This window comes from Rissa tridactyla, chromosome 10, assembly GCF_028500815.1.
Source record: "Rissa tridactyla isolate bRisTri1 chromosome 10, bRisTri1.patW.cur.20221130, whole genome shotgun sequence".
Classification (NCBI taxonomy): Eukaryota; Metazoa; Chordata; class Aves; order Charadriiformes; family Laridae; genus Rissa; species Rissa tridactyla.
The window spans coordinates 12647651-12667869 of record NC_071475.1 but is presented as its reverse complement, the minus strand read 5'-3'; the positions used below and the strand labels follow the sequence as shown (position 1 = coordinate 12667869).

The 20219-nt window shown below is 39.2% G+C and overlaps 1 protein-coding gene across 1 annotated transcript in view; it reads left to right on the top strand.

Moving 5' to 3' along the window:
* The window catches only part of LOC128915792 (contactin-3-like), a 113483-nt gene that overhangs the window by 12600 nt on the left and 80664 nt on the right, over positions 1-20219 (top strand). Inside the window, exon 2 of the mRNA XM_054216568.1 lies at positions 17520-17654. Within this exon, the coding sequence (XP_054072543.1) occupies positions 17600-17654 (55 nt within the window). The 5' untranslated portion in view covers positions 17520-17599. The remainder of the gene's footprint in view (positions 1-17519; positions 17655-20219) is intronic.

Genomic DNA, 20219 nt, shown 5'->3' with positions numbered 1-20219 from the left:
ACATTTATTTGTTTGTCTATTTTCTATTCTTGACTGAGCAAGAGTTAGCTTTTGTCCCAGAAGTAGCTAAATTAATGTAAACCGGACTTATTTTCCTCTTCTCCCTCTCTGCTTCTGAGGGTCTGCCTTCTCATGTAGCGTTGTTCCTCTTGTTGCTTGTCTCGCTTCTTTCCTGTTCTAAAAATTCTGTGGACATTATAGGGGAAAAAGGCAATGAAGCCTTACAGAGAACTGGCAAACGATTTGTGGAATCAAATACAATTACTGAAGTAGTTGCATATGTACGGTAGTTTTCCTTTTGTATGTTTAGCTTAATCTGTTTATAGATCTTGCAGTTTATCAATTTCTCACCATAATTGTTGTAACTATTGGACTTTGAATCTCATGTTGACTATCTTTGCTATTGTATTGCCAAAGAAAATAAGAATCTGTATGGCTCTGGTAAAGAGCTATATTTCTAATGCTTTAAAAGCTGTAGTTTAGTCAGTCTACTTGAGCATCCTTTTTCCTTGATCAGCTGAAGATGCAAACAGAAGTGCTGTTATGTCTAACCATGCTATTCTTCTGTGACTGTTACATGCAAGAACAAGTAGGGTTTTCTCCCCTCTTCTCCTTTGGAGAATAATAAAAGATTGTGGGTTTTGCTTGGCATTTTGTTTTGTATTAGGTTCTTCCTGGACACAAAACTGTGGCTCACGCACTGAAATCCAGATACTAGAAAGTTCCAATACTTCATCAGGTGCACCTGCAGACCAAAAAGCCCTTCTGCACATCTGTCCTTTTACAAAACAGCTGAAAAAAGTGAATCTGCATCAAGAAACACACCATCTTCTTCAAAAGCACAGCCCCAAGGAGACCCTGGTTGGACAAGCGAGTGGTCCCAGCCTCTCTGAGAACTGGCTCCTGTGCATTTGCCATAGTGAGTGCCATGCCCTGACCCGGTGTTTGACACTGCTGTTGTGCTTCCTCTGGAAGTGGCAATGGCAGCCTTTGGTGAGTCTCCATAAGGCACTGGGATCCAGAAAAGGATCATGGACTCTTCTCAGCTTTTCCTATGTTTTCTTCAGCAACTTTGAAGAGGAGTGTAGTGTCTCTTTCATGTTCATTATTTATTCAAGTCCCAGCTTTGATGCAGCTTAATCAAGACTTCTTGTAAGATACTAAAGTTTTGATCTTGTCCCTGTCCCAAGAATATTCCTGACTAGATCCATTGTAGGTTGATTGGTTTCTTTTCAGATGAAACATCCTAACAACTTATTCTAAGTCTGTTTTCTGACTAGAATAACTGCAGTACTTTTACTCATTTCTACAAGTATTTCCAGATGATTGCAAAGCAGCTTCTTCGTAGTCAGGCTCCACTTAGAAACTCTGAAACAATCTCTTGCTCGTACTGCCAAAGCTCAGAAGCTGGGCTTAGTGTGCAGATGTCCCATGTCATGCAAGTGAAACATCTAGGAAAACAAGTATGGCACTTGTCTCCTCTACTAAACTGTACCCAGCTCTTAGTGGGTGGGTGGTTTTTTTGAGGGAGGTTGGGTTTTTTTGGCTTCTTGCATTGGTAAGAGGGCAGAATGACAGTACTCGAGAGGCATCTGTCCCAAGTGTAACTTAACTTGAAAACTGTTTTGATCTCACTTGCTGAATGTACTCCAGAATTATGAAAGTTGCATAAGCTCCTTATCTGAAGTTAAGCAGCTTAAGGAAGTTGCAAAGCTCCCCCGCCTCGTGCTTCCTGCTGTTGAGCTATTTTAACATACAATCTTCTCTTCCCCCAGCATCTCAACATCCTAATGTTACAGATTTCGATAAGTTGCAGAGTTAACTGCTCATGCCTGTATGTTATCCTGAAAGAACAAAAAGCTCCCAGACCTTTCACATAGTTGTGATTAAAAAAAAAAAAAATAAAATAAATCAGTAAAACATGTGAAACTGTTAGAAAACAGCAGTAAGGTTTGATGAGATTAAACCTGAAGTTTTCTCCAGTCTGCTTTCGTTCTGAGATAGTCTCAATTCCTTAATGCAGAGTAGGCATGAGTTCTGGTCTGAGTCATTTGATCCCTTTAACTCCTCATCAGGTATCTGCTGCCTTTCTGGGAACCTTGTATCCTGTCATGGTAGAAGTTTCCAGCTGCTTTCTATGCTATACTGTGAAAAGAATTGCATGTATATATCGCTAATAACATAGACATATTTTCCCTTTTGTGTCCAAGGATGCTCTCTTTCCAACAGGTAACAGTCTACAGTGACATTTATAAGAGAACTAGGCTTGGAATTTGTAGTTGATGCATACAACGTTGTCCGAAGGGGAAAATCACGTGTTTTCTCTGCAGGTATTTTGGCAAAATAAGCAGAAGAAAATAATCTCTGTTATCCTTATGACCCTTTACAATACTGTAACGAAGGGAATCTTGTCCCATACTTTGTTTCCCTGCAGCACAGAGGGAAGAATCAGCATTTCTGCTGTATTTTCAGAAAAATTTAAAGTGCATCAGTCTGGGGAATAAGCACTGCAGACAGTAAGTGTCTGCAATTCTAATTTAAATTTCCTTGAATTCTAGGATTCGTAAGGATCCACGTTTCTCCTTTCTGAAAGACTCAGCTACTTGTCCAATAAGCTTAATTAAGGTGGTAATGAACATATCATTCTCGGATTAATTTATCCCTATACTTCCTGGGAAGTAGTATTACAGAGTGATTTGAACTAGCTAAATGGCACACGTGAAGAGAAGTTGTCTGAGGTACAAACAGGTATTGCAGCAGAGAGCTGATTTTTTTTTTTTATTTGCACAAAAGGAATGCTAATATTGCAGTGATGTAACACATACTTACACTGCATGTAAAATTTAACCCGTAATGTACTAATGTATGTATGATAAGTTATTCTGAACTGAGGGATAGGAAAAAGTGCTCGTGTGTATTTTTCTTGCCTTTTTATCCCTAACCAGGTCAGGTTTTGCTTTGGCTGCAGAAATAACTGTGAATTTCTCCCCAGTTATCTTAGAATCGCCTTTTGCCATCACTCACTATTAAAGTCTTGGAGTTACCATGCGAAGTCACAGCCAGTATTTGGGTGGATGTTTGGCACAAATGGCCAACCCTGGTTACCTGGAGGAGGGTGCGAAAAGCCTGATGTGGTCTGAGCCTCTGCGCAGGCGGTTCTTCCCCCTGTCTCCAGCAGGTACAAACTGCGTCCTGCAGCACTGGCTCCAGCCGCTGTTTATTTTACAAATGCCGGCAACTATAATTCTGGGCACGCTTGTTATTTGTGTTATTTATCTGGTTCCTTTGCAAATCCTCCTGAGTCCTTGGTGATATATTATTCTCATACATTCCACAAGTTTTCTCTGCATTATGTGGAGGATTTCGAAAAAAACAAACAAAAAAAACCAACCAACCAAACAAAAAAACCCACAAAAACCACAACCCTTCTTTGTTTCACTGGGAATTTTGCATACCTTAGACTTTTCTAACTAAAAGATGCTGGTATTTCTAGAAAGAAAATCCCAGCAAGGCTTTATCATCAATTGACACAGTTCTGTTATGGTATTCTTCCTTTCCACTAAGTCAAATATATGTAGATCCAATTAATGTTACAGGAATGTGAAAGAAGTCTTGAAAGCCCCCTCTAACATTAGGCTTTGGAAAAAAAAAAAAAAAAAAATCCTGCTTCCTGGAGTCTTTGTGTCGTCAGGTGAATTTAATGGTCTTGTTAGTCAAAAAAGGCACCAAAACCCTTTGTAGCATTAAAATTACTTTTTATGACTTAAACACATGCATTGTAGGCACAGCTTCAAGTACTCCTGTATGAGATATTTTGTAGATGAGTTTATTCTATGTGGTTTTGCTTTAATACCACTTAAAGCCAGGCATACGGTGTTGTTTAAGGCTCTGTTTCAGCATAAGTTCTGATTTTCACCTTCCCTCTCCTGTACAATGAACGATGCAGAGCTGTCAAATATTTTAGTAATTGCAGCATCTTTCATGCTGTATGTCATAGATCTGACTATTCGAATTTCATATTCAACTTAGACCAACTTCTCCCTGTGAGGAAGAGTAAGAACCCATCTAATACATGTGTTGAGACACACATGTGCCCATTCTTCATAGATGATCTTTCCTCTTGATGAGGGTAACTCCAGAAAAATGTGCTATAGCACAGGAAAATACAAACCCAATGACAGATTGAAGTTGTGTAGCATGTCTCTACTGTTCATAAAGGGTTTCTGTTGTCTTCTGGCCTCTTCCTTTCTTTCCTGGCTCCAAACACAGGTATGTTGTTAAACTATATAAACAGTTTCCACTCAGTGTTTTAAAGAAAAGGTGGTAGTGAATCTTGCTAAAGGCAGGAAAGCAGCTCAGCTGCTTGTAGCCCACTGCCAAAGGGCTGAGGTTTCTGGTTCAGTGTGTTTATTGGTTCTTAAAGAATTATGAATTTACTTAGTTTGAGGTCACTTCTGGAAAAGTGCTTTGTCTTGGTCTGCAGTACATGATTAATAGTGAGAACAACGCCAAGTGCATTAAGACATGAAGTGAACCTTGGAGGTCCAAATTAAAACAGCATCTTCTGGGGTCTGGAGCTTGTTGCTACTTTCCTGTTAGACATGGCGGAAAAGAATTTTTCTTCTCTAAAGAAAAGGTAAAGTTTTATGTGGGCAGTAGAGCTTTTCTGTTAGCTCCAAGTGTAGGTTGTCTGAATCTGTATTTCAAACCTGCTTTGGCGCTATGAATGACTTCAGAACAAGATTATTATTAGGATGAAATAAAACTCCTGGACCTCAAAAATTGAATGTGGGCTTCTGCATCCCCCTCCCTGCCACAAGCTCCATGAGCTCTCTCTGTAGGGCTCTTCTGCAGGATTGTTTCTGGTCAGGGCATTTTGTATCAAGGTACTCTTAATACTTTACAGACCAATTAACCTCCCTCCCCATCTTCTTTTCCTTCCATGGTTTTCAAACCTCTGGCAGACAGAGATTTCCTAATTGGAATTTAGTTCCTAAGTCAAGAAATTGACTTTTCAGTACTTTAGATGTTCCTAGGTTCATCACCACTGGATGTTATCTCAGTGTAGCTCTCTGTTCCTTCCAGTTTTGTTGGTTTTATTTGGTTATGTTTTGTGGTTTTTTTCTTTTTTAAAGCAAAGCTATCGAAATTACTCAGCAAAGCCAATGTCTTTATCACATCTAACCTTCTACTGATATTTAAAGAGATCTTGATAAGTAATTTAAACACTTTTTGTCAAGACTGTTTTTTTTTTTTTTTTCTTAGCCTGAAAGTAAGGCCTCATTATGTGAGAAGGATAAAAGGTGTTTCACAGTTGTTTGGTTAACAAGTCTAGTACTTACTTAACTGCTTTTTGTGGCCATGGATCAACAGTGGTTGTATACATTAATCTTGGGATAGACCCTGATATTCCTCTTTTAGTATCAATGGAAGTATCAGTTGAAATTGAACCTCTAGTATTCTGCTTTTTTCAAACTATGGTCTTATGTTGAGATTTAGTTTCCTGCCTGGAGACATGAGTAACAAGGATATCCAAATAATAATTATAATCTCTAAATTACGCAAAACAGAGATTACCTGCTGTCATTTCAATGTTCATTGTGTTTTCTCCTTCTTCCCCTTTACGTTCCATCGTAGGGGTCTGGGTACTGTCCTTTTCGGCGGTGAGTTAATGAAGCAAGTGTGTATCTAAACGAATGCTGGAATTCATTTTGCAGTAATGAAGTGGAGCAAGGGTGTGTGGGGGACAAAACAGAGAAAATGAGGACTGGGAAGAGGTGGGGGAGTGTTATATTAAAATAATAATAATTAAAAAAAAGCATTCTGTGGTCTTAATAGTAACTATAAAATGGTTCGATTCTGTTAAACGGTGCACTGTCATGTGCAAGCTAATCAGCCAAACTAATCAACTGAATGTCTGTAATGGCTTTATGATATTCTCTAATGGGTATTATTCTGCTTGCTAGTTCAGTTTAAGTGGTTTGGTTTTTTTTTTTCCTGTTGTAATCTCACTTTGGGATTAATATCTCTGCTCTTAGTTTGAAATTCGGCTGAAATGCAGTATTCCAGTTTTCAGGCAATATCTCATAGTTCCTTCTTTAAAAAAAACCACTTTGCATAAAAATATTTGAGCATTTTATTTCTATTCATAAGAGAGGAAAGTCTCTTGGGCTGAATAACTTTTAAAGTGAAGCTTCATAGACATCAATGCAGATTAAGGTGCCTTAGTCTCAAGTAAGAAATAGAAGGGAAAAAAAGTACTGAAATGGGTTCAGCTATAACCATTCAGCTGTGGCTTTGAGCTTTTCTTTCCTTTCACATCAGTGCTCTATGCTGCAGGGGATTATTTTCTTGCATGTGACTTCGAGTAAGATAATCACAGACAGGATAGATTAAGGGTACCTGTGCCCTATCTCCTGAAGCTCAGTTCCTTGCTAAAATTGGTGAATTCTTCTATCTCGCTCCTCCATTCCCAGGCTACAGATATTTCAAAAGAATGAGAAAAAGCTGGCAGGACTGTATATAAAATGTAGATTTCAGGCTTTTTTTTCCTTGCATTGTTTACCTAAATACTCAAAGGATTTATGCCATTTTGCTCTCTTGGTATCTTACTTGTTGGGAATTAATTTTTCTTTTTCAATTAAACAGAGACAATACATCTCCTTAGCCATTGCGTGTCAGCTGTAAACAAGTGCTGTGGCTGGAGCACGTGGGGAAATGGGGCTGGTCCTTCAGCTCGCAGGGTGAGGTCTCAGCGTGGGACTGCAGTGTCACCTTCCCCCAGTGCTGTTTTGTCTGTTATCTTCAGCCATGTAAGAAGATTTGATGTGAGTTATTCCCTGTGAGTAGTTGCCTTGACATAGAGCACTGTGCATGGCCCAGCGTTATGCTGAGCTTCTCCATTGCTGGAGGAAGTTTGAAGGATGCATTGAGCTTTGGAGGAGAAGACTCTCCAGACTCCAAAAAACAAGTTGTTTTTTTGTCAGAATGAGGTTGATGGTTGGACTAGATGATCTGAAAGCTCGCTTCCAACCTAGGCAATTTTATGATTCTACGAGGAGCCTGGTGCTGTTGGCTTCCCCACCCAAACTGCTCTATGTTTTAGCACTGAGTTACGTTTTCAATAAAAATCTCTCCAGCTTGTGCATATTGCTTTAAAGCCTGTTGTACTCAGAGATGTGTGCTGACCTTAAAAACAAGGATTTGCTGCTAGTTCAGTGATATATATGACACCTCACCCTTGCCTACTGTGGCAAAAACTGTAGACGTCTAATAGCTAAAGAAGAAACAACAAAGGATCCCCTGTGTTCACCCACAGGCTTCTTCCTCTGCTGGTCTGGCCGTGAGGCAGAAAACATGCCCGAGGGGTTCTGTCTCAGGTCGGCTTGCCCATAGGTCATCCCTTCCCCTGGGCTTGCATCTACTTGGGGGGAGGAAAAAGAAACCTGTGTGAGGCTTATGGAAAGAAACTTTTCATTGCTGCTCATGTGAAGCAATGTGTCTCACCAACAAGTCTGCATCAATTTTATGTCAGTTTTGGTCCAGGGAGGTTATCTCGTTGGTATTGGTCAAGAAGAAACAAATGTATAGTGTAATACTGAAATACTAAATTCACACCTATGTATAAGTGTAGAAATGTGCCTGAGGACCTGTGTAGGCTGCAATCATCTGCCTTAGAGTCATGTAATACAATTGTTTGGGTTTTTGATGTATTATCCTTTGTAATGACTCCCTGCTAAGTTATGTAAAAAAGCTGAATTAGTGGTTAAAAAACAAACAAACAAACTCAGAAAACCTGGCCATCAGACCTCTGAAGCGTGCGGCAGGAAAGGCTGCCCTTTCTTGGTCTGAATAAATTGGCCAGGAAAGCCTGCATTAAAATGTATTATTAAAGCCTTTATAATATGAAATCTTGGAGACCTTTTCCCTTTAAAAGCAAAGGTGAGCCCAAGTGATTGTGGGAAGCCACAAGCCTGTGGTGGCCTGGAGACAGGAGAGGTGGAGCCCAGGCACTTGGATGCTCCCCTCCTTGAATCTCTCTTAGGAGGTTTTTTTTTTTCCCCCCTTGTCCATTGGAAGCAAAGAAGTAACTGTATTGCTCTTTCTGGAAAATGCCTGATTAATGCAATACACAGGGCGTGTTTTAAGTTTTGGTTAAGTGTTTTAGGTAACTAAAGAAAACATGGTCATGCATTGAGGGTTTGTTGCCTGTACTATAGAATCATAGAATCTATATTATAGAATCATAGAATTGTTTATATGTATACCAAAAATGCCATTAAAATTGAATAATTTTTCCTGTAAGTACTTGAGCATTAATAGGAGACTTCTGGAGGGAGGAAGGAGAGGGTGAGAGGGAAGGGATTTTTCTACAGTTGTCCATTTAATATACATTGTTAGATTGTTAAATATATCTATCTTTTAGATATGTGTATATATAGCTAGCTGTAAATATGTTTGTGTGTATGTATATGTACATAGCTAGAAACATGTTTTCCTGTTTAACCTATAAAACCTATAATCGAGATTTCCAAGCCCGAAGTGACTGTTTAATTTGTCAGCTATAAAGTTATTAGACATAGAATGCTTTATGGTATTTTCCAACGTAAATGATTTTATGATTTTTTTCTAATATGTTGCAGTTCAAATTCTTAGTGTAATGGGATTGAGAAGTTGAGTTTCTGTACAGTCTGCTGTAGTGAGAGAGACTAGAAAGACTAGAATGTACATTTTAATACTAAGGGCAGTGATAGTTGTTATAAGAGGCTTTGTAAATCAGAGTAACTTCTTTATCAGTGAAAGGTTGAAAATCTCTTCCACGTAGTTAAATAGAGGGGCCTGTTGGTGTAAATTTGGGTGCTGTCTGGTGTTGAGAGTGTTTCTATGTTGAGTTTTCTGTGCTTTTGAGTTGCAACACCCTAATAGACTGATGTATTGTCAATGATTTTTAAGTGGATTGGCTACATTACTGTTTTGTCTGGTGGCATTTAATGGGCTGTCTATGGTTAGGGTTTTTGTTCTGATTAATTTTTTGAATCTTTCTGTGTTGGGGGAAGACTTTAGGAAATGCTTGGGGTTTGCGTTGGGTCTTTTGCTTCCGCAAGTTTTTGAAGGCAGTCTGTTGTTACTCTGTGGCATTTCTTTGCTCCCTGGATGCCTCAGTTCAAGTAAGTTGAACTGCCTGAATTCCAGTTTCTGGGATTTGAAGCCTATTCAGAGGTAGAATGAGTGTCGCTTGTCCTATACCCTGATTTTATGTAGATACTGCCCTTCTACATGGGAGAAACGTGAAGTATAATGACAAGTTCTGCTTATAAAATGATATTTGAACGAGATGGTATTACTGTGGGCAGCAGGATTATTGGAAATTTACCAGTCTTTAAAATTTTGATGAGGAGGGAGCTACTTACAAATTGCTGTAGGAAACCCTGGGAGCCAGGTCAGAAAACCTTGATCAGTATTCGCAGGGTCCCTGGGTGATGCTCTGCAGAAGGTGGATGTTAATGCCAGCTGGGACAAGGCAAGATGGACAGATCAACTTTGTTCTGGCCAGGGAATATCAAAGTGAAATTATGTATGCAATGGAAAGGGATGAGTTATGTTTGGGCAACCATGCAGGATAAAAGCAGCTTTGGAAATTATGATTTGAAATTGTGATTTGTAGGAGATGGAACTAAAGGTGTTTTGAAAGAAATACTGTATTTGTGTCTCACCAGAGACCACTCTCCATACGTTAATACAAAGGCTCCTTATGTGGGAAGGGGGAATGGCTAATAAAAGTAACCCTATGTGCCAAAGGTCAGTCTTACTTTCAAAGATTAAATACTGGCTCATCAACAACATCTCTTGCCACCCCAAGACTCACCATGCTAATGGTCAGCAAGTAACCCTTGTCAGCCCTGGAGAGATGGTAGTGCAAATGCAGACACTGTAGGCATCTGAGCTATGGAAACAGAAATCAGGTAGTTGGGTCCTCCCCTTTCCCCCCGCTGCAGCTACACAAGATGTAGTTCATCCAACTCCATATTTGATTTTTCCAGTAGCTTTGATTTATTTTTCATAATTCTAGAGCCTTAGATTATTTTGAACTGATTTGTGACATCTTGTCATCAGGGTTCAAAGAATTTCTGACCCCTGGAAGTACCTGTCTTGGAACGCCTGCTTGAAGGTGATGACCTATATGTGTTATCAAAAGGGTGTCTGAAACTGATAAGTTACAGGGGAGAAGCCTCAGGCATACAAATTATAGGAATAAGGACCTGAAAATAACAGAGGAAATACTTTATTTGTGACAGGTCACTCTTCTGGAAAAAAAATAATAAGGCTTTTTGAAGTTAGTTATTGGTTTGAAATATTGTTATTCCAAGAAAGGAAGAATTAATGGACAGAGCGCGGGTTGTGTCATCAAGGGTGCATTGCAATTTTAACATTACAGTACGTTAATCATAGGGTTTTGAAATGCAAGAGGCTGTTGCACTGACGTTCTGTAGCATGGGTTGGGAAGGCATTTAATAATCTACTGAAGTATAGAGGAATGATCTGTATAATGGTAATAAATGGAGGTATTTAAAGTAGCAGCAGAAGTTAGCTTTTGGCAATTGCTGCTGAGTATGAATTATATATTTTAAATTATAGTAACACTTGTAGGGAATTTCAAACTTTTCTTTGTGCTAAATAGACAAGATTCCTGATTACTGTAGGTAAGTAATTTTTGCCAAGAAGTTGCAGCCTGAAAGTCTTTGTGTGCTATAAAAGTGCCCTTTCCTGATTTCAGCACCGAAGATAAGATTTTACTTGGAAACTGGAAGAGCACTTGATGGTAACCAGGGCACACACAGTCTATGCAGATGGACACTGCAGCAAACCTCAAGTCTGTTCCTCGGCTCGAGAGCCATCCCTCGGCAGCAAGGACAGAATCCGCTCTTGCATCCTTATCGGAACCATCCTCTTTTCACTTGAAATCAAATGCCTTGGCTGATGCCTGTGTGGTTAATATTGTCATAGCAGGTGTTTTGTCTAATAGGTGTCTTAATTCTGTTTATTCTGTGAGTAGAAGTCTTGTTTGTTTTTGATACAAGCAGCTTCTGTAACTAAAACTTTTCAAAATATTATGGAAAGAAAACAAACTATTTTTGTTTTGTTTCTCATAAACTGGTTAATCACAAGCCATGACTGGCTGGACAAAAAAAGCAAACAGTACGGAGATAAGTTTTAAGGTCTCAAGAGTGAACTCTTGTCCAGATCTGTTTTGTCTCATGAACTTTGGTATTTACCAATGTGTGGATGTTTCCTAAGTAATGTAGAAAAGAGAAATATAATTATCTTTTTAATAACTATATTTTGAATTTGGAAAACTAACCTACTCTAGTAGTGTAACACCTTCACTATACTAAAACCAAAAATAGGCATAATTTAGTTTTTAGTGACAGTAGCTAAACGTATCATCAAACTTGATTCACTGCGTCCAGATTAAGTCTTCCATGTATGCTGGGTCTGGAGTTACTATTGCTTAAAAGACTTACTAATTTTAAATTGTCTCACATAAGTGATTAAATTGGAAGAATTGGAAGAGATCCTGGTAAACTTAGGGCAAATGCAAAGCTGGCTCTTTTGTGAAGTGTTCCCATGGGTGTCCCAAAATTGATTGAGGTGTGCTGTCGCCACAGGTGGTGCAAAGCAAAGACCTCTGGCTAGATTTAGAGAGGCACTTAGTTTGTTGATATGGAGTTGTGGAAGATGGTGGTCTTAAAATAAAGTAGGATTCCTGAGGACTTTAAGATAAATGTCATTCCTTAATTATTTTCTTTTTGCAACTTCACTGCTTTTGTTGACATGGAATAACTCCCTGTAGTAAAAGGCTTAGCTGAGTTAGTGCTTTCCTTAATGGTTGTAGCTCTTAAATGGAAGAACTGCAGGTACAGAGGTCAGTAAACCTGTTGGTATATTCAGAGAAGATCTTAATGTAGTGATGAGTAAGAGGTATAAAGTAGAGATGCTCTGTGACACTGTAGAAAGATGAGTATACAGGGAGAGCAGGCATCTAATTACTACAAATGTTCTGTGTTGCAATGGGAGAAGGAGGGACCAGCGTAGAGGAAGATGCTCTGTAAACCAGAACCACCCGTGTGGTCCATGCACTGGAGAGATTTAAATCAAGTGCAAAGGTAAAACAGGGGACAGTGGCTGGAAGAGTCAATAAATGCAGTGAGATAAGAAAAGTTGTAATAAAACTCTCCACAGAACAGTTGCTAGTTTTTCTACTTTAAGCTTTTGTAAAATCATTTTGTTTAAAATGATGCTTTTAACTAAGTCTCTGCTAATGACACACTGGAGATTACTTTAATCCTACTTAGTGCTTGGTAATGGTGAAGTTTCTCTAAAACTTTCTTCCTCCTTTTTGCACTTACAGTCCAACTTCATCAGGATGATTTGTCTATTGTTGGTATCCCTGTAGGGAGAGGAAGGCTGAGGAAGAGCCACAGGCAGCCTCACAACTGCTGCCTGCAAAGGCTGCTTCCTAATGAGTGGTGCTACCATGCAGCTGTGGAACAAAGATCTAATGAGACCCCAAAGGACTCAGAGCAACCACGATTTTCCTTGGAGCACCATTTTAAACCTTACTTTGGAACAAGCTACCATATTGCTTAGCAGGTTTTTAACTCTATTCTTTGTCAGTGGTTTTTAGCTTTTAACTGGTAGGTTCTTATTTATTTACAGTCTTTCAGGTGTATTAGAAGTATTTGCATTTCTTTCAGAAGTATGCTGCCAGTACTGTTTCTGTAACACTCAATAGTTTCTCTGCCTTTTGTTTTTTTCAAAGCCTTTCCAATCTCTAACGTTAAATTTCTTGGATACCTTTAATCTGTAGATTTGCCTGTTGGATGATGTCAGAGTTGAATTAACTATCTACTTCAAGTGACAGATCCCTTCTGAGCTCTCATCTTGAGCTGGCACCATGTCTGTGTCAATGGAACAAATAAAAGATATAAACTTGATTTAAAAATTAAATAAAAAATAAAAAAATTATGGTCAGCTCTGGCATTGGATAGGTCTGCCTTTGACTTGATACTTCCATATGCCTTTAGTCTTGGATTTATCTCAACAGAGACAGATCCCAGTGAACTGGACTATCTTGGTATCGAAACAAAGTCTAGAAATTAGCTAGTGTGACAGAAAGGCCAGCTTGATAAATTATGTGCAAACATAGTGCTCTTACAGATTTTTATTGTATTTTGCATTTTCAAAGCCTATGATCGTAGCATCTTTGAAAGGTTGGGGGTGGTTTTTTGTTGGTGGGTTTTTGTTGGTTTTTTTTTTTTTTCTGAGCTTGTGTGCTAACTACACACTTTTCTAAAGCATATTTTCATCATGGTGCTCGTTCCCATCAGTCTTAGAATATGGACTGTAAGAGACAGAGGCTTAGTTCAGTGATGTGGAAGGTAAGAGTCCGCCATGTAGGTATTCCTCATTGAAACAAAGCACGCTAGGTAATTTTTCACAGCAAGTAATTTCATTTTGAAGGAAATGAGAAATGGATGTTTTCAGTTTTGTTTTTTTTTTTTTCCCCTCAAACTAGAAATGGGTTTCTTCAAGTTGTTGAGGCGTATTCCACACTAATCAGCACATCTCGTTTTTATGGTGCCCCATGGAGATGAATTTATCATTAACTAGACTGTTAATCTCACAATTCATCAAGATGAGTTTGTAATAATTCTTTCCCTTGGAAAAGATATGCTGACCTCTAGTGTCAGTACATCAGTTTATTTTGTGGTTTGTGATCAATACAGAAAAATAAGTTCTCAGTCTCCTGAGTTCCAGGAATTCCTGACTAATTTAGACTCGGTGACGCTGCAAATTCCTCCAGCTCAAACTCAAAGTTTAACTTGAACTTGTCAGCCAGATCTGACAAGTTCCATTTCTATATATAGAAATAAAAATTTCACCTTTGGGGAACTACTGCATTTTACACTCGGGGCTGGGTAGTAAAAATTACAGTCACTGAATAAAATTACTGACTCTTGAACCTTTCCCAAACTTTCTATCTCTTTCTTGTCTATCACTTGCTATATTATGATCTGAAAGTTCATAGGTTTTGGAAAGCTAATTTTGAAGGAAGAAAAATCAAGTTGATTTTTTTATGTGTGCTTTTCATTCCATGTAATTTGTTTGGCTGGTCGTGTTTTTTCTCACTTATCCTGTGGTTGCCTTCAGCAGACTTCTCAGAGGAGCTCATGAGAGTTTACTTATCTCTGAAAGTCAAAGAAATGTATAATAAAGAAATTAAATCTGTTGGTTTTTTCCTGGTGTGTTCGCACCACTTCACAGGTTTCCTTTCTTACTGTTTGAAATATGTTCATCTTCTCCTGAAACCAGAGCACTATCTAATACTAGGAAGCTTTCTAATTTTAAAAATACAAATATATTTCCTTTTACATATTATACGAGTATTGCTCGCTTTTGTTTCTTTACCATTTTTTCCAATCACAGCAGGTGCTGCTTGTCTTTATTCTTTCCGGCCTTTACATACAAAGTGCTGATTTTCTGTGGTGGTAATTGAAGTCCATTTATTACCAAAAGCACCAAAATGATGTTGTGAATCTGCCCCTTTGCTTCTGGAAAAGGAGGGGGAGGTAAAATTATTCTTTGCCATTTATATTACATTACTCTTCACTTCAAAGATGTGACATATTTGAAACACTACAATCAAATGGCAAGGAGCTGAGACTTGTTTTTGTAATCTTCCTCTCCTCTTTCTGAGTGTGGATGATCTGAAAAACAACCAGGGTTATCTAGAAGATTGAAGGTGACAAAGATGCTCAACGTTGTCACCTGATTTTGAATCCCTGCATTGGCAGTGAGTAGCTTTCATGCAGATTATTTCCATGTGCTAGATAATAGGAATATGGATATTATGAAAAATAACTCACTGCAACCTGTCAAATATAATGGATTTTAGTCTGTTACCTGTGATGGGGGTCTAATTTTCAGATTAATACAATAGCTTTTTTTTTTTTAAAGATTACTGTAAAGCTGAGCTGGAGTGGTGCTCATACTTGATCCGTGGAGCAATTTCTAAGCAAAAATCTTACTCTGGTGACAAATACTCACTGAGGGTCTGTAAAAAGCCTAAAATCATCATCTGACTTGGCAGAGGTTACCCTGGTGTCGAAGGGGAGAGCAGGGAGCCTATGGTCAGCAGGGAAAACCTCCTTTTGGCTGCTTGTCTTTAATGGGAAGGCTATTGCTCAACAATGAACTGAAGAAAAACTTTAAGAATTTTATACTTTGGTGTGTGCTTGGTGTTAAATTGGTATGTGTATGAATTTGTATCTTCCTTTGTAAAGAACTGACCTGTTATTGAGCATAAGGATATGTTTATCTGTCTTCAAGCTATGAATTTGAACAGTAATACTTATGTTTTAAAAACGAAATTTGGAGCATTCAGGAATAGATCCTAGATTAGCAAAATCTTACAGGACAGAGAGAAAATAAAGCATTTAAAGTAATTTAAATCTTACAAGGTTAGCTAGCTGGTAACTACCATTCTCTCTTAGATATTCAAATTTATTAAAATACAATGCAGGCAGAGGTTGGGATGTATTTTTGTGATTTTTATACCCACATATAAAACTTTTCAATTTTTTTAGCTTCTACCAAAGCACTTTTTTTCTGGCCTGAAATGGATATCATGTTCTGCTTTGCCTAGAGCACTTAAAGAACAAAATCAAATTAATTTAGCTTTTCCATCTTTTTTTTCTTCCTTGTAAGACTGCAAGAAAGCTGACATGTAAGAGTGACCTATTTTAGTATTCCTACTCTACCTCCTCCCCTTCCTTCCCTTCCAGCTATCCTCACTTCTCAGGGCAAACGTTACTGTTACAAAACCACTGGTTTCCAAGGGCTAGGATGGTCATGCTTAGGCAGGATTTAGCATTGCAGCCCAAAACAGGGGGTATCCTGAGACACTCCTGTGCCAGGGTGGAGTGGCACTGGCACAGCTGTGGCTTCAGCCTTGCCCATGGCCATCAGGTCCTCGAGCAGCATGGCTGGGGCTGTGCCCTGGATGGGGGTTTGGTTGTCCTGCCGCTGGTCTGTGGCTGTCCATGGATAACCTTCCTATCCATGGATAAAGGCTTTGCAGATGGCCTTTGGAAACACAGGGCAGGGAATGACCAATATGTATTGCTTGATAAAAAGGTGAGGTTTTGGTTTTGCTTATTTTCTGTTGTAGAAAAGGGGGCGGGGGGGGGGGGGCGCAAAGAGAAAGCAATGCCTCTGACAGTACGGAGGAGAGGATGCCGCTGTCAGCTGATAGCGGATACCCTGCGTGAGCCGGGATCGTGGGATGTGCAAAGATACGGATCTTGTGGCAAAGGGCCATGCAGTGTTTTTTTTGGGGAGATTAAATTCTCCTAGCAAATCACAGGGTGGGGATGTGTCAGAGGGGACCATCTGTATCGTCTCTTCTGGCGTGTTTAGCTTGAAATTCACACACCTGATTTACAGAAGTATTAACAATTTTCAACTGTAAAGTTAAATAGAGTCCACATGGAAAAAAACAAGTTCAGACGTCTCAGATTTGGCCCCTCAGAATTAATGGTTGCTTTCTTGACCTTAATATTTCTGTGTATTGATCTGTAGACTAATTCCAGAAGGAGCCATTCGGTCTGGTCTCTGTACTGCAGAACCTCCAGTCTTGCCCAGCTGCCCTTCCTCTGCAGAAAGTGGAGGCCATGGAAGTGACACAAACAAAATATAAAGACCACAGATGTCATACAACTTCAGACAACTTACTGTAAAGCTCTTTTTTAGGAAAAAAAAAAAATAGAAGCAAAATGACAATGTCATACCCAGGCTAGTAGACCTTGGCAAACCATTTATCATCTGCCCAGTAACAAAGATAGAAATGGAAGCTGGCAAATCATTTCATAGCATCTCATTACACCTGATGCACTTGAGTGTGGTGTGCTCACTGGTGTGTTTTTTGGTTGCTAGATTTTCCTCTTTAGACTTCTGCAATGCTGTTATACTTATCAAGTGCAGATCTAGTATGGAAAACAAACAAACAAGAAAAAAGGAATTGGTTAGACATGGCTTTAATTAAATCGGTTACTGCACATGTTCAGATTGTTGCTAGCACAGTGCAAACAAGGCAAGTGTAATGCAAGCTGTTCTTGTAACAAATGCATTAGGCTACTGTACTTCGGGTATGATTGTATCTCATGTACTCTCTCGTCCTTTAAAACTGCTGTTTCTTACAAATAAACAAATGCTGGAGGTTGGTGAGAAGTAGGAACCACGAAATCAGCCTACCTGTCAGCTCTGCTCCTACTGCACACCTCATATACATACCTAAATGTGATACATGTATGTACCTTTCTTTTGAAGGTCAAGTCATAGGAAAGAGGAGGAACCATAGAGGATCTGGCAACTTTGTATTTATTCAAAAGTGCATTAACAAGGAAGCCGGTTGTCAGGGATCATCACAGGATTCAATTTTATGTTTGTTCTTTTAACAGGCTAAACCTTACCACCTGGAAGACTAAACATACAGTTCACCTGAGACTGAACCAGAATTACTGAATTTAGGTGACTGAAGATGCTGCTGCTGTGGAAACAGCTGTTCCTGGTATCATTTGTTGGCTGTCTCGGAGGTAACAATATACAGTAATCTCTAACTTCCAGTTTAGAGCTACGCATAAGTCTCTATATTCCAGTTTTGAACTGCACTTGAATAGACCCACAGAGGCTCTGAAATGCAAATGTCACATGGAATTTAGAAACCAAGCATGCAATACATATCTTAAATAATACAAAATGTTAACAGAGAAAGAATGAAAGTAACCTTTTTCCTCCAAAGTTACTATTTAGGGCTGTGCTTTCAAAGCCAGCAGAAGATATTTGCCTGCATCAAGGATGTTATTAGTAATGCATACATTGTGGTATGCTGATTTAATAGCTGCAATATGAATTTTCCTTTAAGTGGAAACTTTAAATTCTTGCTGTTACTAGTGATGATTGCTGCTGCTTTTGTCAAACCTTTGTTTACTTTAGAATCGGTTTATTCCTGAGGAGTAGCACTAGGTTATCACTGCACCAGTTCAGCAGTTCAGAGGTTTGCTTTTCCTACGCCACCAGACAATATCCCAGCTAATTCTCAGTGTTTGGAACTTGGGCTGCTTTTCAGGTCTTCTCTCTCCCGCCTCTTAAGCTCTTCTGAGTAATTTTCCTTTACCTTATCGAGGTCAATGCTTATAGCAGCAGCAGCAGAAGTCCCTCGCTCTTCTTGGAGATCTTTGTTCAGCATGCATTCAGCTTGAGCATCCCTAGTAATGCCAGGGTGCGTGTGAGGCAGAGATGAGGCTCCTGTTTTTGTCCTCAGGGGTTGACTCTTGGTGATTTTGGTGCATGTTGGCATCACCAGGGTTGCAAAGGGCAGGCACAGCTGATAGTGCCTAAATTACTGGTGTGCATGCCCTACAGAATGGTTAGCGCTACTTTGGGAAGGAGGATAGCATATATGCATGTGCTTTAATTGAAACATGTACATCAAATGGTTTATAGCGTGGGTCTGTTGTGAATAGATGTGTTTCTTTGCAACAACTGTAAAGCAGGGATGGATAGAGAGAGACCTTGATGCTGTGGCTTGCCTATGCAGTCACCCATCTGTGATTGCTTATGCTGATAGTGCAGCGTGTGCTGTGCCAGCCTCCTCTCTCATCCCCCATCCTCCTGTAACCGGTGCTTATGTTCTGGCAGCCCTCAGGAGGATTGAATTCCTGCATGAGGTGCACTGAAAAAATAGCTGTGAGTAAGGTATGTGGATTTAGCTTTATACAGGGATTCAGAAGGCCATGATTTGCTTTTGCCTTAGTCAAAAACTTTAAAGAAAGTGAAGCCATGTTGTTAAACCAGTCTGTAAAATGAAAGGTGCCAATATTGTCTCTGCCAAATCCAAACATTTTTCTACAGAAAAAGAAAATCCTGAGAGACTTAAAAATATAAATTATTTTTCCTGCAGGACTACTTTACAGATTGCTTTCTGAAAGAGGTCTTGGGCATTTCTGACACTGAAACAATCATACAAGACTTAGACAGAATTACTGGTTGAAATAAGAGGGGCTTTGCTTTTCTCCCCTTTAAACTGCTCGGAGCAAAGCTACCTTTTTAATAATATTCTTGAGTAGATACCATCTTGCTGTTGGGTCCGTGCTTTACCAGTGTCAGTCTGGCCCATACCACTGCTGTGGTATAAGCCATGTAAATAAGTGTGACTCCCAAAACAGCGAGGGAGAAGGAAGCAGGGAGCTGTTTCCCTACAGGAGGATTAGGGGTAGTGTTTTGTGGCATTGCTCGATGCTGCGCTTGCACTTCCAGCTCTTCCGTTTTGGCAGCAAATGCGTGCGGCAGCGATGCTGCATGGGGCAGGAGGGTGAAGTTCAGAGCATCCTGCATTAGCTGGAAAGTGGAGCATTTCCTCCAGACTCTGCCTCTCTTTTGGGCATCTGGAAATACCTGAAGTTGAAAATGTGGTTTTAGTCTTAAAACGGCTTGAAGGATGTAAGTCCACTCTCTGCAATGCCTACTGCTAAGTCTGTATTATCTTTGAGGAATTACTTGTAAGGGCGATTAGCCACTACCACATCTGAATTGGCAAAATTTGACATTATAAATGTCAGAAAAATGACTTCTTGTTGCAGAATGTGTGTATGGACTTATGAATCTCTCATATGTAACTCTGGGTTTCTGATTACTGTTCAGTACAGTTGTGATTCAAATGAGATATATTATTTGCTAGTTAAAAGATAGACTAAGCCAAATCATTTTTTAAAAGTGATTAGTTGATGTAATGGAGGATACTGTGGTGGGGGAAAAAAGAGGTAAAATCCAACCATTAAAAGTTATTAGCTAGCTAAATGTTTTGCAAAGTGTAGTCTCACTGGTTTTGATTTCCTACATTGCAATACTTAAATGTATGAATAATTTTCATGCAATAAATCACTTGCATTGGTGACTGGCATCATGCATATTATTCATAGTAGAATGAATCAATTTCATTATGTTCAGAGTTATGTTAAACGAGTATTGAAGCTAAAAAAAAAAGCCTAGTTTTTAGTCTGTTAAAAATTATTTCTTCCTCAAAGGTTTTTCAGTTGATATAAGGTAAGAAAGATAGGGACTAATAACTGTATCTTGCTATAGTTTTGTGTTACATTTAT